The 20,808-nt window shown below is 37.6% G+C and overlaps 1 protein-coding gene across 9 annotated transcripts in view; it reads right to left on the bottom strand.

Moving 5' to 3' along the window:
• LTBP1 (latent transforming growth factor beta binding protein 1) overlaps nucleotides 1-20,808 on the bottom strand; it is a 463,242-nt gene that overhangs the window by 142,420 nt on the left and 300,014 nt on the right. For all 9 annotated transcript variants that reach the window (XM_017534853.2, XM_017534855.2, XM_037740749.1 and 6 more), the window contains one exon: nucleotides 12,141-12,263. In XM_017534853.2, the coding sequence (XP_017390342.1) occupies nucleotides 12,141-12,263 (123 nt within the window). The remainder of the gene's footprint in view (nucleotides 1-12,140; nucleotides 12,264-20,808) is intronic.

Below are 20,808 nucleotides of genomic sequence, written 5' to 3'. Positions count from 1 at the left end.
CGTGACAGTGGTTGTCCCTGTCCCTCTTTTTCCATTTCAGCAAGCATGCAATTAGGTATGTGTACAAAAGTGAAGAGAAAATTTCGACAAAAACCCACCTACCCAAATAAACCTAGTCAGGTGCTATCAAAATCACTACCTAGTTTTCTGTATTTAACCACAGTAGAGATAACTCTAGGCTAGCATTTAGTGAATAACCAGGCACTCTGGAGAATGAGGAAGATGGCTGATGCTGCAAGACAGCATCTGCTCTTCTCACCCCAGGGACATGAGAGCTTGCAGGGCCCATCAGGTCTCACCCTAGGCCAGTGAACATAAATGGGAGGCAGAAAGTGGTTTCTGATTTGGAATGCCACACACAAGGCCCTGGTTCTAGCCAGGCAGCACACCAGAGAAGGAAGAGATGATGTGATCAGTTCCTCAGAAAACACTGCAAAAGTATACTAGGCTACAGCTATCCAATACCTCAACTCTAATCCTAATCTTCTGCTATACATTTAGTGGAGAAGAGTTCATCAACCTAACAGTTAGATACTCTACTAGGCACACATGACATATATGAAAATAAGTAAAACACAGCCCTGCCTTCAAGAAGTTCATCTTCTAATGCAAGTATGGATGGATTGTGTTCTACAGAACCAGGTCCAGGTCAAGTCAAAGGTGCTGAACCAGACAGTTTGGTGTCTCCCTCTGCCCATCCCCAAAGCCAGCTAAAGCTCTTCTCTCTCATTATCACCATCCAAATGAGGTTTTCTGACTTGCCTTTCCCTTACCCAATTCTTCTAGCATCTGGGGCTACCAAAATACCTACCCTTCCTACCCTTCTTGCTCAGATAGAAATGTTCATTGTTCCAACAGGACTAACATCTCCAGAATAGCTACAAGAAACAATCTGACTATATTAAGGCTTTGTGACACGGTAAAAAAGAGCAAGGGATTTAATAGCCTGGGTTCAAATTGTGGATCTACCATTTGCCAGTAGTACAGACTAGAGAAACTCAATTTAACTGATATAGTTCATTTTACATATCAAGTTGGCTAGGCATTGATGCCCAAATATTTGGTCAGATACAGGTCTAGTTGTTGCTGTGAAGGTATTTTTTTTCAAATATGAGATTAGTATTTAAATCATAAGACTTGGGTAAAGCAAATTATCCTCCATAGTGAGGGTGGACTTCATTACTATAGTCTTGTATTTTGAAGTCGGTCAATGAAGCCCCAACAGAAAATCTGTGCTGTGGAAGAGAGAATTTTGCCAGCAGACTGCCTTCAGATTCAAGCTGAAACATCAGCTCCTCCCGGGGTCTCCAGTCTGCCAGCCTACCCTGTAGATTTCAGACTTGCTATCCTTCATAACTGTGTAAGCCAAAGTGAAGAAAGTAAAAAACAGACATTATATATAAATTAGGGGATGAGGAAAGGGGATTGCAGGGAGCACAGGAGACATTCCTGAAGCTTCAAACTTTATGCAGTATGTCTAGTAAGGGCATCCCTGCCAAGGGCCCCTAGAAAAGTGGTAAAATAGAGAAGTCTAAGTATTGTCTTCTCCCTCTCTTACTCATATTTTGGAGTCTGTGCAAGTGAGCTGTAAATATCAAAAGTCACAGACCAAGAGATGAAGAACATTTAAGAACATTGTTATTATGCTCAAAAGGATATTAAGTCCCTGGAATAATGGAACATTCTTCAGTTATAGCATGCTGAATGTATCTGTAGGTTGAATAATCTGTAGAACACATAATAATGTTATAGCATAGCTCACATAGGATTTCCTCTAAAATTTCCTCTCCACATTGACCATGTGGAACTTACAACACATATTTCTAAAGAAGCAGTATCAGGTCATCTCACAAGAACCTATCTTATGCACAATGGGGCTTAATTATAATGTTAACTGCATCAGTGTGAATTCTAAGTCCCAAGAACGAGAGATATTCAGGCCAGAACAGTTTCTTCAAATCTTTGACATTGATGAACTGTGATGTTGGCTCCTTTCAACTTAAATCTCTATACCCACTTTCTTATATCCACACCTTAGGATATACCTAGAGTTATAGACACTATGCCTGTTATACTTACCCTGTTCACCTACCCAAGTACTCTACTTTGAAACAACCTATCATGACTATCCTCATAATTAAACCAAGGCTCTAAATGAGCAAGTTAGTCTTTTAAAGGATTAATATGTGTATGTGTTAATTACTGAAACAATTGCTTGTTAATTAAAGTGAGTCTCTAGTTGTTGAATTCCCATGAATTGCACAAAGAAAAATATAAAATTTCAGGCATTTTATCATCTGAAGGATGAAGCTATGCCTAGTGAGGCTTGGTGCGGTGGCTCACACCTGTAATCCCAGCACTTTGGGAGTTCAAGCCAAGTGCATCACCTGAGGTCAGGAGTTTGAGACCAGCCTGACCAACATGGTGAAACCCGGTCTCTACTAAAAATATAAAATTAGCTGGGCATGGTGGCGGGTGCCTATAATCCCACCTACTTCAGAGGCTGAGGCAGGAGAATCACTTGAACACAGGAGAATCACTTGAACCCAGGAGGCAGGGGTTGCAATGGGCCGAGATCGCACATTGCACTCCAGCCTGGGCAACAAGAGTGAAAGTCCATCTCAAAGAAAAAAGAAAAAGATATGTCTAGTGAACTAATTCTTCCCAAACATCTTACCCTAAAAGATCTTGGTTTTGTACGCTTTTTTCCTCCTACCATTTCCTAACCCAAATATTCTCCATAAGTTCTGCAGTACTGGTGTTTTTTCTATGGCAGCTTCCAAAGCAGTCCAAATACAAGTCTTTAGAATAGGAATAGAAAGAGAATCATTGGCTTGCAGAGTCATTAATAAGTCAAGTCTTAGCTTATCAGGGGGTGTCAGCTTATGTTCTAACTAAACATTTTGACCTACCTAAAGTGTACATAGGAAAAAGCAACGAGCTAATAATAAATCAGCTTCTTCAAAGGTAGAAGGAGGGCAAGAAGGAAACCACTGAAAAAGTCTGGCTTACACATCTATTTTTTTTAATTGACATATAATTTGCACATATTTATGAGGTACATGTGATATTTTGTTACATGCATAGAACGTATGATAATCAAGTCAGGGTATTTAGGGCATCCACCACCTTGTGTATTTATCACTCCTACGTGTTGGGAACATGTCATGTCTTCACTTCTAGCTATTCTGAAACATACATTGTTGTTAACTATAGTCACCGTATTCTGATACTGAACATCAGAGCTCATTACTTTTAACTGTACGTTTGTACCCAATAACCAGCCTCTCTTTACGCACGCCACTCTTAATCCATATACCCTTTCCATTTGTCATTCTGATCTCTACCTCCAAGGGATTAACTCTTTTAGCTCCCACATAGGAGAACATGATCTTTGGTTTTATCCATGTTGCCCCAATATTGTTTTTACAGCTGAGAAGTGCTCCATTTCATGAATATACCACATTTTCTTTATCCACTCATTGATGAAAACTTAGGTTGATTCCATATCTTTGCTATTGTGAAGAGTTCCACAATAAACATGGTGGTGCTGATATCTCTTTGACATACTGATTTTTTTTTCCTTTGGATAAATACCACACCCAGTAGAGGGATCGCTGGATCGTATGCTAGTCCTATTTTTAATTTTTTGAGACATGGCCATATTGTTTTCTATAACAGCTATATTAATGTACATTCCCAATAATTTATGAGAATCTCCTTTTCTCTGTATCCTCCCCAGCACCTGTTTTTTTAAAAAAAATTTTAATAAACAATTCTAACTTGTGTAAGATGATATCTCATTATGGTTTTGATTGGCAGTTCCTTAATAATTAGTTATGTTGAATATTTTTTCACGTACCTGTTGGCTGTTTGTATGTCTTCTTTTGAGAAATGGCTGTTTATGTCCTCTGTCCATTTTTAATGAGATTATTTGATTTTTTTTTCCTATTGAGTGCCTTTTATATTCTAGGTGTTAGTCCCATGTCAGATTAATAACTTGCAAATATTTCTTTCCCATTCAACAGGTTGTCTCTTCGCTCTGTTGTCTGCTTTGCTGTATAGCAGCTTTTCCACTTAATTAGTCTTACCTGCCTATTTTTGTTTTTGTTGCCCCTTTGAGGTGTTAGTCATAAAATTTTTGCCTAGACCAATGGCCTAAAGTGTTTCCCCTGTCTTCTAGTAGTTTTACAGTCTTCTATGTAAGTTTTTAATCTATCCTGAGTTTATTTTTTTTATACAGTGAGAGACAGAAGTTTATTTTCATTCTTCTGCATAGGGATATGCTGTTTTCTCAGTGCCATTTACTGAAAAGGGTATCTTTTCCCCAATGTATATTATTGGTGTCTTTGTAAAAAATTAGTTGGCTATAAATACATGACTTTATTTTGAGTTATCTAGCCTGTTTCATTGGTTTATGTGCCTGTTTTTAGACCAGGAGCATTCTGTTTTGGTTACTATAGCCTTGTAGCATATTTTGAAGTCAGGTAGTATGATGCCTCCAGATTTGTTCTTTTTGCTCAAGATTATTTTGGCTATTCTGGCTTTTTTGTGGTCCCAAACAAGTTGTGGCACTGTTTTTCTATTTCTGTGAAAATTGATCTTGGTATTTTGATAGAAATTGCATTCAATCTATAGATTACTTTCGGTTGTATGGTTATTTTAATGATATTGACTCTTCTGATCCATGAACATGGGATGTCTTTCCATTTGCCTGTGTCCTCTTCAAATTTTTTCATCAGTATTTCATAGTTTTCCCTGTAGAGGTAAATCTTCTTGGTTAAATTTATTCCTAGATATTTTACTTTTTGTGGCTATTGCAGATGGGGCTGTCTTCCTGATTTCTTTCTCAGCTTCTTCATTATTGTTATATATAAATTCCACTGATTTTTGTATGTTGACTTTGCATCCTGCAACTTTACTGAATGTATTTAGCAGATCTAAAAGCTTTTATTTGGTGGAGTATTTAGGTTCTTCTATATATAAGATCGTGTCATCTGCAAAAATGAAAACAATTTGACTTACTCTTTTCCAATTTAGATGCCTTTTTCTTTTTTTTTTTTTTTTTAATATTTGCTGGTGTCTTGCTTAGATTGGTGACATGTGGCTGAGAGAAATCTGTGTCACTTTTTTCTTTTTTTTTTTTTTTTTTTTTTTTTCTAACTTCTTTTGCCTGATTTCTATAGCTAGGACTTCCAGTACTAGGATGAATGTGAGTGGTGAAAGGAAGCATCCTTGTCTTGTTTCATTTCTTAGTTAGCTAAGCTTAGAAAGATTTTAGCTTTTTCTTCACTCAGTATGATATTAGCTGGTAGGTCTGTCATATATGACCTTTACTACATTCAGGTATGTTCCTTTTATGCCTAGTTTGTTGAGAGTCTTGTCATAAAGCAATGTTTAATTTCGTTAAATTCTTTTTCGGTGTCTACTGATTTGATCATGTGGTTTTTGTCCTTCATTCTGTTGATATAATGTCACATTTATTGATTTACGTATATTGAATCATCCTTGCATCACTGGGATAAATCCCACTGGATCATGGGGTGTTACCTTTTTGCTGTGCTGTTGGATTCAGTTTGTCAGTATTTTTAGAGGATTTTTGTATCTATGTTGATCAGAAATATTGACCTACAGTTTTCTTTTTTTGTTGCATACTTGTCTAGTTTTCGTTATCAGGGCAATGCTTGCTTTGGATGAGTTAGGAAGAATTTCCACCTCTTCAATTTATTGGAATAGTTTGAGGACAACTTGTGTTAATTCTTCTATGTAAGTTTGGTAGGATTCAGCACTGAAGCCATATGGTCCTGGGCATTTCTTTATTGAGAGATGTTTCATTACTGATCCAATCTCATTACTCACTATTGGTCTGTCCAAGTTTTCCATTTCTTACTAATCCAATCTTTATAGGATGTATATATCTAGGAATTTATCCATTTTTCTCTAGGCTTCCCAGTTTGTTAGTATATAGTTGTTCATAACAGTCTCTGATGATATATGGTCTGTGTCATCAGTTGTGATGTCTCCACTTTCATTTTGTATTGTTTACTTAGGTCTTCTCTCTTTTTTTCTTAATTAGTCTAGCTAGTAGTTGATTTATTTTACCTTTTCAAAGGCCCAACTTTTCATTTCATTGATCCTTTGCATTTTTTCTAGTTTCTATTTCACTTAGTCCTGCTCTAACTTTTTAAATTTCTTTCCTTCTACTAGTTTGGGGTTTGTTCTTAGTTTTCTAGTTCCTTGAGGTACATCATTAGACTACTGTAAATTTTTCTAATTTTTAAAATGTAGCCATTTATTGCTATAGATTCCCCTCTTAGCACAGCTTTGGATGTATCCAATAGGCTTTTGGATGTTGTGTCTCGATTTTCATTTGTATAAAAATTTTTTAAATTATCCCCCACCTGCATGCTTTTTAAGAGACAGGGTCTCATTCTGTCACCCAAGCGGGGATGTAGTGGTGTGATCAGAGCTCAACTCCTAGACTCAAGTGATCCTGCTTCAGCCTCTTGAGTAGCTACGACTCCCGGGTTACACCATCAAACTCAGCTAATTTTTTTTTGTAGATATATGGCTCACTGTGCCCATTTTTTCCAGGCTGGTCTCAAACTCCTGACCTCAAGCAATTCTTCTGCTTTGGCCTCCAACAGCACCAGGATTACAGGCATGAATCACTACCCTGGCCAGATTTCCTCCTTCGTTTCTTCCTCGACCCAGTGGTAATTCAGAAGCATATTGCTAATTTCCACATATTTCTACATTTTCCAAGTGTACAGTTTCCAAATATCCTTTTGTTATCAATTTCCAGTTTATTCCATTGTAGTCTGGGAAGACATATAATCTTGATTTTTAAAAATCTGTTGAGACTTTATTTATGAGACAGAGTTTCACTCTGTCACTGAGGCTGAAGTGCTGTGGCTCAATCTTGGTTGACTGCAACTTCCACCTTTTTATTATTATTATACTTTAAGCTCTGGGGTACATGTGCAGAATATGCAGGTGTCTTACATAGGTGTACATGTGCCATGGTGGTTTGCTGCACCCATCAAGCCATCATCTACATTAGGTATGTCTCCTAATGCTATTACTCCCCTATGCCCTACCCCGACAGGCCCCGATGTGTGATGTTCTCCTCCCTGTGTCCATGTGTTCTCACTGTTTGACTCCCACCTATAAATGAGAACAAGTGGTGTTTGGTTTTCTGTTCTTGTGTCAGTTTGCTGACACAAGGGTAATGGTTTCCAGCTATATTCATGTCCCTGCAAAGGACACGACCTCATCCTTTTTTATTGTTGCATAGTATTCCATGGTGTATATGTGCCATATTTTCTTTATCCAGTCTATCACTGATGGGCATTTGGGTTGGTTCCAGGTATTTGCTATTGTGAACAGTGCCACAATAAACATATGTACACATGTGTCTTTATAGTAGCATGATTTATATTTACAATCCTTTGGTTATATACCCAGTAATGGGATTGCAGGGTCAAATGGAATTTGTGGTTCTAGATCCTTGAGGAATTACTGCACCGTCTTCCACAATGGTTGAAACAATTTATACTGCCACCAACAGTGTTAATGCATTCCTATTTCCCCACATCCTCTCCAGCATCTGTTGTTTCCTGACTTTTTAATGATTGCCATTCTAACTAGCATGAGACAGTATCTCATTGTGTTTTTGATTTGCCTTTCTCTAATAACCAGTGATGATGAGCTTTTTTTCATGTTTGTTGGCCGCATGAACATCCTCTTTTGAGAAGTGTCTGTTCATATTGTTTGCCCACTTTCTGATGGGGTTGTTTTTTTCTCATAAATTTGTTTAAGTTCTTTGTAGATTCCGGATATTACCCTTTGTCAGATGGATAGATTGTGAAATTTTTCTCTCATTCTGTAGGCTGCCTTTCCACAGTGATAATGGCTTCTTTTGCTATGCAGAAGCTTTTCAGTTTAATTAGATCCAATCTGTGAATTTTGGCTTTTGTTGCCATTGCGTTTGGTGTTTTAGTCATGAAGTCTTTGCCCATGCCTATGTCCTGAATGGTATTGCCTAGGTTTTCTTCTAGGGTTTTTATGGTTTTAGGTCTTACATCTAAGTCTTTAATCAATCTTGAGTTAATTTTTGTATAAGGTGTAAGGAAGGGGTCCAGTTTCAGTTTTCTGCATATGGCTAGCCAGTTTTCTCAACAGCATTTATTAAATAGGGAATCCTTTCCACATTGCTTGTTTTTGTCAGGTTTGTCAAAGATCAGATGGCTGTAGATGTCTGGTGTTATTTCTGAGGCCTCTGTTCTGTCCATTGGTCTATATGTCTGTTTTGGTACCAGTACCATGCTGTTTGGTTACTGTAGCTTTGCAGTACAGTTTGAAGTTAGGTAGTGTGATGCCTCCAGCTTCGTTCTTTTTGCTTAGAATTGTCTTCGCTTTGTGGGCTCCTTTTAAGTTCCAAAGGAAATTTAAAGTAGTTTTTTCTAATTCTGTGAAGAAAGTCAATGGTAGCTTGATGGGGATAACACTGAATCTATAAATTACTTTGGGCAGTATTGCCGTTTTCATGATATTGATTCTTCCTATCCATGAGCATGAAATGTTTTTCCATTTGTTTGTGTCCTCTCTTATTTCCTTGAGCAGTGGGTTGTAGTTCTCCTTGAACAGGTCCTTCACATCCCTTTTAAGTTGTATTCCTAGGTATTTTATTCTCTTTGTAGCAATTGTGAATGGGAGTTCATTCATGATTTGGCTCTCTGTTTGTCTATTATTAGTGTTTAGGAATGCTTGTGATTTTTGCACATTGATTTTGTATCCTGAGACTTTGCTGAAGTTGCTTATCAGCTTAAGGAGATTTGGGGCTGAAACAATGGAGTTTTCTAAAAATACAAGCATGTCATCTGCAAACAAAGACAATATGACTTCCTTTTTTCCTAATTGAATACACTTTATTTCTTTCTCTTGCCTGACTGCCCTGGTCAGAATTTCAAATACTATGTTGAACAGGAGTGATGAGAGAGGGCATCCTTGTCTTGTGCCAGTTTTCAAAGGGAATGCTTTCAGATTTTGCCCATTCAGTATGATATTGGCTGTGGGTTTGTCATAAATAGCTCTTATTATTTTGAGATATGTTTCATCAGTACCTAGTTTATTTAGAGTTTTTAGCATGAAGGGCTGTTAAATTTTGGCCAAGGCCTTTTCTGCATCTATTGAGATAATCATGTGGTTTTTGTCACTGGTTCTGTTTACATGATAGATTACATCTATTGATTTGTGTATGTTGAACCAGCCCTGCATCCCAGGGATGAAGCTGACTTGATTGTGGTGGATAAGCTTTTTGATGTGCTGCTGGATTCGGTCTGCCAGTATTTTACGGAGAATTTGTGCAGCGATGTTCATCAGGGATATTGGCCTGGAATTTTCTTTTTTTGTTGTGTCTCTGCCAGGTTTTGGCATCAGGATGATACTGGCCTCATAAAATGAGTTAGGGAGGAGTCCCTCTTTTTCCGTTGTTTTTGGAATACTTTCAGAAGGAATGGTACCAGCTCCTCTTTGTATCTCTGGTAGAATTTGGCTGTGAATCTGTCTGGTCCTGGGCTTTTTTTCGTTGGTAGGCTATTAATTACCACCTCAATTTCACAGAATTCACCTGCAAATCAGACTGGATCGGTTTAAATCACAAATCCTAAAGGAACTCTGTATGTCTCTGTGATGTTACATGTGGTAAATTCAAAGGAAAGAGAAATAAATCTTCTCACTCAACAATGGTAAAAAGCCCAAGTTTTTACTTCGAACTCTCAACTGGAACACTTAACTAGCAACAAATGTCTTTTAATACTTATCATTTCAGCTGTTGTAGGTGAACCACAAAATTGAATTATTTATTTTTCAAATAAGAATGGATGGTTGTTTAATAAGTTCAGAATTATTTGGGCAATGACAGGGAAAATAAATGCTAAGGAAATGTGCAAGTGTTTCAAAAATCTCATTGTCAGATTTCTACAATCTTATTAAAGCCGGGATGTCTGCCCATAACTCTAGTCATCAGATCTAGTCAAAGTTTCATAGAACATTTTGTGACTAGTTCTGCAAGTTTACCTAATACGTAAACTTCAATGTAAGAATTGTAACCAGACTACAAGCCAAATTATAAACAGAGGGGAAAAAGCATTCGTGACAAACTCTATATTCAAACTCTACAATCTTTATGCTTAAATTATGAAATGATTTAAAATATTCATTCATGTAATTCAAATCGGCCAAAAATGATCCCCTAAGTTATCTGGTATCATCAACAATGTGATTTTTGGCCTGAAATTTCCAAATCCTTGCATCACTTTCAAAAGTACCTTGAGTGCAAATGTAATTTTATAGTCTAATTTTACTACTCCTTAAGAAAGCCTTATAATTAGGTGTCTGTCTGCTTCATAATCAGAACTCTCTGTAAAATAACACAGAAAAGAGAACTTACGTGTAAAACATCCTAATCTGCAGTTGACAGTTTTTAAAGGAAAAGAGTAGTAATTAGTAACAATATTTTAAAAGACTCAACAAACTCACCTAAAAGTAATAAATGAGACTGTCGTTTTTATCTTACTACATTTGTCGTTATTTTATCACCTCTACATATCTCACCTTAGGGCACAGAGTTAGAGAGATAAGCTTGGTTAAAAATGAATGACAGTATCCTCATGAAGAACATGTCAACCAAATGGGAAGTTTCAAACTAGGGACAAGAAAGATGCACCTCAGCACAGACCAAAGCTACTTTAAAAAAATAAATAAAAGTGGCTGGGCACAGTGGCTCACACCTGTAATCTCAGGACTTTGGGAGGCTGAGGCAGGTGGATCACCAGAGGTCTGGAGTTTGAGACCAGCCTGACCAACATGGTAAAACCCCATCTCTACTAATAATACAAAAATTAGCTGGGCATAGTGGCACATGCCAGTAATCCCAGCTACTCGGGAGGCTGAAGCAGGAGAACCGCTTGAACCTGGGAGGTGGAGGTTGCAGTGAGCGCCATTGCACTCCAGCCTGGGCAACAAAAGCGAAGCTCCGTCTCAAAAATAAATAAATAAATAGAAAAACCCTGCAGGAAATACTAATACACAATTCCTCTTAAAATTATCCTAATAGTTTTCTGCCATGCATCCATTTAAACTACATAGCCTTTAAAAATCTGCAGTGCTGCAACACCCATGATTATAGTCATGCTACTCAGCAGGGTGAAGAGATATCACTTGAATTCAGGATGTGAGTCCAGATAGCAAGACCCCATCTCTTTAAAAAAAATCTTACAGTGCTCACCTACTTTTATAATAATGGACACAATTACTTTAAAAATAAGGCAATCTTAAAATTAATTCTGCATTTGAGAACTTGACACCTAAAATGCATTCCTCTCTAATGGCATATGATCTGTAGTGATTATATGAATTAGTTTTCATGGAGAGAAAAATCACGGGTATCTGTTTGGTGAAACTATTTCAGAACCAATATTGGAACATGTGGTTTGATGAAGGATTTTTACCCTTATCAGAAACAAAGGAAAAGCTCAGAAACATTTTTAAGGCAAAACAGTAAAAATTAAAGTCATTTTGGTGGGTTTAAAGAACAAGACAATATCTGAAATTAGAACTGAATTAGAAAATCTAAAACAACAGGGCCTTGGTAACTATTTTCCAGAATTTTACAACTGAGAAAGTAGTAAAACTTCATTAAATCAGAGTCCAGTGACTCAGAATTTGGAATAATTAAAAGCAGATGCTAGGACACAGTTTAATTCAACCTAAAGAATGCTTAAAATACTGTATTTATGAAGGAAAAACCTACTATAATTTCTCAGGTACCAAAAAAGGTTGGTATGTTCATGTTAATTCCTCTTTTCATCAAAGTGTATTTCCTCAGCATGCTTAGTCTCGATTCTGAGTTTTAGCTATTATATTTTTATTACCACAATAAAAATATATTTTAGAGGAAGTTCCATATTATAGATTTATTTTACCACGTCAGGCAGGCCCCCTCCTTGTCATTTTAATTAATGAGGTCTTCCTGTATATTTACAAGCATTCAGTTGACCACTGAGTATTTCCATTCTTTTGGATAAACCCTAAAGACAATTAATCCAAAATAGGAATAAAAAGTGATTATTACTTACGAACACAACTTGAAAAGGTAGGATCCGGCCCAAATCCTATTTTGCAGGTACATCGATAGCTGCCCATGGTATTCAAACACTCACCATTAGGGCATACACCTTGTAGCTGACATTCGTTAATATCTGCAGGAAAACACAATTCTTTAGAAGGAGCAGTGAGGCCCTGTTGAGCAGATTCTGGCTCCAAATTGCATTTACTTCCTCTTTCACTATAATAATCTTTTAGTTACAGCGAATAAAGGATGTAGCAGGTGTGAATAACCTTGAATCAAATCAATTAATATTTATTGAACATTCACATTTTATATAGCAAATACTTATTACACACCTACTATATGCCACATGCTAAGCATTTACTAGTGAAAAAAAACTGATAAAAATTCTGCCCTTCACAGAGGTTTTTTAGTGTTAGTTTATGTTAGGTAATAGGAGCATATAGGTAAGGCAAAGACTCTCACCCTGGAATCACTGACAGTCTAAGTGCACATAGGAATATTTGAAAAACTAAAGAAGTAAAAAGCAGCTCAAGGTATCACAAGGAAGAACTGTCATAAACTGTTAGAAGCTGAATTATGAAACTGCCTATACAGTCAGTAAAAGCCACAGAAGGAAGCTGGAGGTGGGACAGACCGTGGCACTGAGGAGGAGGTAAGACTTTAGAGTACTGATGTCTAGGCAGGAGCGGGATGGATGGGCGAGGAAGGGAAGGAATGACTTGTGTGGGAAACACTGGAGCTTGAGCACAGAGTGTGGCCCGTGGAAGGAGGCTCAGGAAATGATGAGTCAAACCACTGGCTGGAAAAGAAGATTCAGGAAGGTAAATAGCTGGAAACAGAGCTAGTAAAAGCCAGGCTGCATCTGTATTCAGTTTCATTGAGAATAGGGAGCTATACTAATGGTTTCTGGCTCAGGAGAAAGGCGGAGTCAAAGGTAGACTCTAGGAAGATTCACCTGGCCGACACATGGCTTGGTGAGAAAAGATTAAAAGTCTGATCATTTGGGCCAGGTGGGGTGGCTCACACTTGTAATCTGAGCACTTTGGGAGGCCGAGTCGGGCGCATTGCCTGAGCTCAGAGTTTGCGACCAACCTGGGCAACATGGTGAAACCTGTCTCTACTAAAATACAAAATTAATCAGGTGTGGTGGTGCCGGCCTGTAATTCCAGCTACTCAGGAGGCTGAGGGAGGAGAATCACTTGAACTCGGGAGGCGGAGGTTGCAGTGAGCCGAGATTGTACCACTGCACTCCAGCCTAGGGAACAGAGCAAGACTCCATCTCAAAAACAAACAAACAAATCAATCAATCAATAAAAACATAAAAATAAAAAAGGTCTGATCATTGAAGGAGTTATGCAAGTATGAGGTTGGTAACAGCCAGGCTGGTGATAGCGAGAACAATCAGGAAGGTAAGGAGTGGACAAATCTTCTTCTCCATCTGCTTTTTTCTTTTTAATTGAAATGCATCGTGCTTGATTGGACTACACACCATGAGAAAGTAAGAGAAGGGAGTCAAGGATGTCTGGGAGGCTTTTAATCCGAGAAAAAAGGGAAAAAAATTCACTGCTGCTTTTGCGGAAGAAGTTCTAAGGAAGAAAAAGGGCAGGTGAATGAAGAGTTCAGTTTTATAGTTCAAGGTCACATTGGGATACCCAAGTAGAAATACCCAGCAGCAGCAGAAGATTCAGAAATAGAGGGAAAGAGGAAATCATTGCTAAAAAGAGATGCTTAAGATTCTCTGCATATGGAGATCCAGGCGAAAATCAAAGTGATTTGAAAGAGGAGGGATAAAAATGAGGTATTTTACAAAGAAAGATTATATAGTCACTTGGAAAGGTAATTAATTGAAAATCAAAAAAGAATGTGATAAGTTAAACATGAAAAATTGGCTGTCATTTGTATTTTATTCAGTGTAGCCTGTGAAGCTTAATAGTTAACAAACTATTAGCACTTCCATTTCAAATAATATTTACTTCCTTCAATCATTAATTCTTCTACAAATTTTTATTGAAGGTCCCAAAATGTTAACTTTCTAAATTAAAGTTGGATACAATGGTAGCAAAACATTATTATCAGGATCATCACATAAAAAGAAAATATAGCTCTCAATCATTATTTAAGCAAATACTAACATTATTTGAACATGAATATTTCATATTCTAAGTAGGCATCATGACCTATATGTGTACATATTTTACTCAAAACAGGCAATGTTTAATTTCAGTGACAAAATATGATACCTTCCATGACATTCAAATGATAAGTTAATGCATATGTGTTGTATAAATTCTATAGTGTTCCAACTTGCGCACAGCTGGAAAGTGGTACAGCTAGATGACATCTGGCACGGCACACGGTATAGCACCTGCTCATCTCATTCTTTATTGACGTGTGTGTTGCTCTGTAATGCACACTTATTGAAAATATTCCCCCATAACTCATTCTTTTTAAGAAAACCACCATGAAGGACCAGGAAGAGTGCCAAGTCCAGTTGGAGCTTACATGGTACAAGTGAAGCCCTATTATATGTCCCAAGTAAAACCTCAAGTTTGGGTAACAAGCCAGTTGTGGTCAAGAAGGCTGGACAAAATTTCCGCTCTTCTGTTTCCCCTCACATCCTAACTAGGGTATGATTATTAGTATTCCTCTTCCCCTGAATGGCCTGTACTCCTATTCACTGGCCGCACTGCTATACATTCCATGATAAGATTGAGGACCCAGAATTTTCCCTTGATAATTTTCCCTGTAACAGCATCATCTCAGCTTTGTGGCTGGCTGCCAGGCTAAGGTAGAGGATTCCCCCCAGACTCATAAACACCTGATTTACAACCAATGCCTAGTACCCTCTTCCAATGCCCCTTTGACTCTCCATACTGCTTGCTCACTGCTTTGACCAGGATGCCATGGGAATGGAGGCCAGGAATTCAGACTTAAAAAAAAAAAAAAAAAGACCAAGCAAACCTACTGGGTATAGACAGGAAGAAACAGAAAAATCCACAAAGAAGAGGATTCATGTAAGACTCTTACTGTTACGACTGTTTTAATCAGCTTGTGCCACCAGCACTGGGACCACCACTTCCCCTAGTTTTGGCCCGAGGAACCCAGGAAGCATGGGCCTTCCTTTGTGACACATTCTCACAGCTTCCAGAAAAACTGTTTCCTTCAACTGCCTTGGTTCATCTGTTTTTTTTTTTTTTAATTAATATTTCCTGAACTACTACAAATTAGAGATTAGATTTAATTTATATACAACAGAGTATATCAATCTTAACTACACAACTAGGTGAATTTTTGCATATCCACATGTGGTATAACCACCACCCAGATCGTGATTAAGAACGTTTCCATCACCTCAGAGGTTCTTTGTGCCCCTTCTCAGCCAACAAAAACTTATCCCCCATAATTTTAACATAGGACTTCACAAATTAATAAATTAATATCTTTCTAATAAGAAACAGGAGCAACTAAGTGACTTTTTTAGACAGGTAGTCACAAGCTTTCTAAATTAAACTGAAGGATAACAGAGACTTGCAAACACATTAAGAACAAAGCATTAGTTGAACTGAATGCACTGTATCTGGAAGAGAGAAGAACATTCCAAGTGAAGACATTATCAGGCCAAAGTTTAACAATTGTATGGCATATGTTGGGTGAATGGTGAACCATAATTTTATTTAGACTTAACAACTGTATAAAACATGGTAAGTGAATGGTAAGCCAATTCTATTTAGACTTCATTGCCTAAAGCTATCTTCTTTTTTTAATAGAATAAAACTTGATTATAATATTTGTCATTTTATAAATAGCTTATTTTTGAATAACATTAAATAACATAGCATTTCAGGAGTCTCATATTTTATTTTAATTAATTAATTTATTTATTTGGGATGGAGTCTTACTCTTTCGTGCAGGATGGAGTGCAGTGGCATGATCTCAGGTCATTTCAATCTCCACCTCCCGGGTTCAAGTGTTTCTCCTACCTCAGCCTCCTGAGTAGCTGGGATTACCAGCACATGCCAGCATTCTCAGCTAACTTTTTCTTTTTTTAGTAGAGATGGGGTTTCACCATGTTGGCCAGGCCGGTCTTGAACTCCTGACCTCAAATGGTCTTCCCATCTTGGCCTCCCAAAGTATGTGAGCCACTGTGTCTGGCTGAGTCTCATATCTTAACGGGTCAACAAACCTTCCTTAATGGATTATGACTAAATCAAAAGTATTTTAATTATTTAGTTTGAAAAACACATGAATGTATTGCTTGTTCTCCCTCTACAGATCACCAAATTTCTCTGGAAGACTGTGGGAGTCTGCCTTTGAAGAACTGGTATAAACAACTACTGCACATTGCACAACTGACTGAGTTAAAGAATGAAGGCCAAAATAAATGGCTGAAGGGGCTTGGCATCCACATACAGCCAGTCACCCATTCCCTATCCCCATCTGAGTTTTTGTGTTCAGGCAGGCAGTCTAGAAGTTTCTAGAAACAGCAACAAGGAAAGAAGTTCATACAGACCCAGGTGCTCCTCTGAGTAGGCAAAATCCATGAAGCTACAGCTAACACACAGAAGCTTTACATACTTTTCCACTTACTTAAAACATCTACAGTTATCTCTGCCTGTATAGCCTACCACGTACTTCAGGCCACAGGTGAAGTTCAAGAATACAAAACTGCTTTTCTTGTAAAACTGCTCTTCTTCTAAAATGGTCAAATATTGGCAATGTCCTATGGTTCAACCTAATACAACAGAAAGAAGAAGCCTGGGCATCTATTAACCAGGTATAGAAAAATACAGAGTAATCAGGCATACATGCATAACAAGAGACTCCCTATAAACAAGCCAACATAAAACAGCCTAAATATTTCAGTACAGAGGAAAGATGCAATAAACTGACAATGAAGTGAGGGCCTTCATCTTTCTTCTTCCTCATCACGATCCTTTATATTTGTATAGCATACCGTATCTCATTGAAACTTCACAATTCTGGATGGTGAGCAGTACAGGAATAATTATTCAATTTCATAGAGATAATTTTGTCCAAGGCCATACTCCTAAAAAGGATGAAGAGGACTGGGGAAAGTCATAGGAGGAATACTCCACTAAGACCAAGCTTTTGGTCCAACCAGGGTTTATGTTATGTTACCTAGGGCAAGTCTCTGAGTTTCTCTTGATCTCAGTGTCCTCTCCTGTAACAGAGAGGGGCTGAACAATATAATCCCCAAGGTTACTTGAAGTTTAAATATTCTCCAACTTCAAAACAATCTTCCAGCTGCCAGGGCTGAAAATGCCAGGGAATAAATAAAGTATGACATTTGGTGCATAATAGATTATGAATAGCACAAGCGCCCTTATGGGAAACAAATATATTTTTATGCATCTATTCTCCTACAGGAAAGTATGTATGTTTAACAAAGTGAGTAAGAATTTACTGTCTTTTTAGTGACACAAGTTTATACAGGAAATGAGGCATGTCCAACAGCAGTCAGGACAAGGTAAGAACAGGACATGAGGATCTTTATACCACGTAAAAATATGAAGCTTTCTGGAGATTCACCTCCATGGGTTCAGCTTCTGCTAGTGAATAGAAATTCCATGATAGAATTCCATTAGCAGTATGACTTCCACTTGAAAGCAGAAAAATACCTTGACACAAATACTTATCCCAGACAGACTATTAAATCATTTAATAAGGATCACTTACTTTAGGAAGAAGAGTTCACTCTTTAAGAAAACATATATATTTCTTAAACTTCCAAAGAACAACTTGCACTGGGTACATATACCCATGAAGGAGTAGGAAGGTATTCTGTAGGGTACACACAGGCTGGGATACTTTTAAGGGAACTAATCTACAGATCTTCAGCCTTCAGATGTTTCTTTTTGAAGTGATCTGCCTATGAATATATTTGCCAGTCTTCCTTTCCTGTCTTCCCCTTTCCTCAGGGGGCCAAGTCAAGGCATACCTCTTGCCCATCCAGAATCTTTCTAGGCTTTCTGAGTACAATGTCTTGAAAGGTAAAATTCTCACAGGCACAGAATAAATGACCAATTTACAAAAATATCAATCCCAGGATAGAGTCACAGGAAAAGTAATGAGTCTGATTTGTTTCATAAGGAGATCTGGCTTTACCAATTAGGTTAAATGGCAGAGACTTTATCAATAGCATGAACCAATGCTGCAGCTCCAAAGTTTTGATGAAAATATTTAATGCACACATACAATATAAATGTGCCAGAAATTAACCTATTGTATCCACTTGACTTAAAATGCACATGTCAGCTTAAAGATACATGAACACATAACTTTTTCAAAATTATTCTAGGAGATAAGTGAACAAAAAAATATTTGAAAACCAATGTTCTAGAGCAATTTTACTCAAGGTATTTTATACAAAACACAGACTATGTAAGACCTCTGCTAAAATAGGGTTCTGCAGCCAAATATGTTTGAGAAATACTACCTATTCTATACACAAGTGTATTTAAAACCCAAGGAGTCCTTTGGCAAAATCTCATTTTTCTGTGTTTAACTTGTTTTTCTGCACATTTGGCTGGGGGACCCTTTTTAACATGCAGACTATTAACATCCCTCTGAACTGGTGGTCTCTGGAAACAGTTTGTGAAATGTTGCTCTCTGGGGCCAGCTTCAGAAACTATTGTATGAGTCTCTTCATGATTATATTTGCTTCTATATAAGCCCCACTGCTGCTAAAGACTACCCACATCCCTGACACTGTCCCATGATTTTAAAACGATCATCCACAATAGGATGGATTCAATCACTGAACTCACTGACAAAAGTCAAACCACTATGGGAGCAACTCCTTTCCTTCCAATTCTTCTGTCTTCGGGGTAACATAATAAAGGAATTATAACAGCCCAGAGAACAGCTTGTATTTATTTCTTGATCCATGTGTGCTACACATGGAAGATGCTGCTAGCAGCACACGCTTACTCTGTTGGTCTTGGACTCATGACTGTAGTCTACAGACACTATATTAACTTCTCCTTGAAATATTCACAGTAACATGAATCCATCACGGGCTTTCTTCATCACTCATAATACTGTAGCCATCTTCCCATTCATTTTATAGCCACAGCGATTAAGGTCAAAGGGCTATTGAAAAATACAATGTGCTAATGACTCACTTCACCACTGTCTTTCCTAAGGAAGAGTGAATAAAATAAACAGACATTTCCTTTTTGAATCCTATCCCAGCATAGTAAGAGGACACACCAGAAATATAATTCTAATGCACAGGAATGGGTCCCAATTTGATTTGCAAATGCCAAAATAGGATGCTCAGGTCCAGATCAAAAACTGTTTAAATTCTTACTGAAAATACTGTGCATATTTCAACTAGAAAGCGCAGCAGTAGTTCTAAGAGGACGTCCTGGACAGTTAACACTTTCAAAACAGTCAATTATCTATCAGTTCCCTCTGGGCCATTGACTATTGCAAAACATGATTTGGCATCATACTAAGCACATGACGGTTTCTGAGATTAAATGAAAATACAATAGAAAATTATAATTAACCTCTGGTAGGCTAAACAAAATGAATATTAAACATTTCTAATGTTTTGATGAACTGAATTGTCAAGTCTGGTTGACCACAGTCTTAGTTCTTACCTGTTGGTTTTCTACTATTATTTTCAAACCATATACCAAGAACAATGGATTCTAAGTTTCATCTTTTACTATATTATTATACTTTTAAGTTTTGAAATACATGTACAGAACGTGTAGGTTTGTTACATAGGTATACACATGCCATGGTAGTTTGCTGCACCCATCAACCCATCATGTACATTAGGTATTTTCCCAAATGCTATCCCACTTCAAGTCACTCACCCCTGACAGGCCCTGGTGTGTGATGTTCCCCTCCCTATGTCCATATGATCTCATTGTTCAACTGCTACTTATGAGTGACAATATACAGTGTTTGGTTTTCTGTCCCTGTTGTTAGTTTGCTGAGAATGATGGTTTCCAGCTTCATCCATGTCTCTGTAAAGGACATAAACTCATCCTTTTTTATGGCTGCATAATATTCCATGGTATATATGTGCCACGTTTCTTTTATCCAGTCTATCATTGATGAGCATTTGGATTGGTTCCAAGTCTTTGCTATTGGGAACAGTGCCACAATAAACATATGTGTGCCTGAGTCATTATAGTAGAATAATTTATAATCCTTTGGGTATATACCCAGTAATGGGATTGCAGGGTCAAATGGAATTTCTGGCTCTAGATCCTTGAGGAATAGCCACACTGTCTTACACAATGATTAAAATAATTTACACTCCCACCAACAGTGTTAAAGCATTCCTATTTCCCCACATCCTCTCCAGCATCTGTTGTTTCCTGACTTTTTAATAATTGCCATTCTAACTGGCATGAGATAGTATCTCATTATGGTTTTGATTTGCCTTTCTCTAATAACCAGTGATGATGAGCTTTTTTTCATGTTTGTTGGCCACAAGAACATCCTCTTTTGAGAACTGTCTGTTTATATCGTTCGCCTACTTTTTGATGGGGTTGTTTTTTTCTCATAAATTTGTTTAAGTACTTTGTAGATTCTGGATATTAGCCCTTTGTCAGATGGATAGATTGCAAAACTTCTCTCCCATTGTGTAGGTTGCCTTTTCATGGTGATGATAGCTTCTTTTGCTGAGC

Source organism: Cebus imitator, unplaced genomic scaffold (assembly GCF_001604975.1).
Source record: "Cebus imitator isolate Cc_AM_T3 unplaced genomic scaffold, Cebus_imitator-1.0 Scaffold88, whole genome shotgun sequence".
NCBI lineage: Eukaryota > Metazoa > Chordata > Mammalia > Primates > Cebidae > Cebus > Cebus imitator.
The sequence above is the reverse complement of the archived record's forward strand: the minus strand, read 5'-3'. Positions and strand labels throughout refer to the sequence as shown.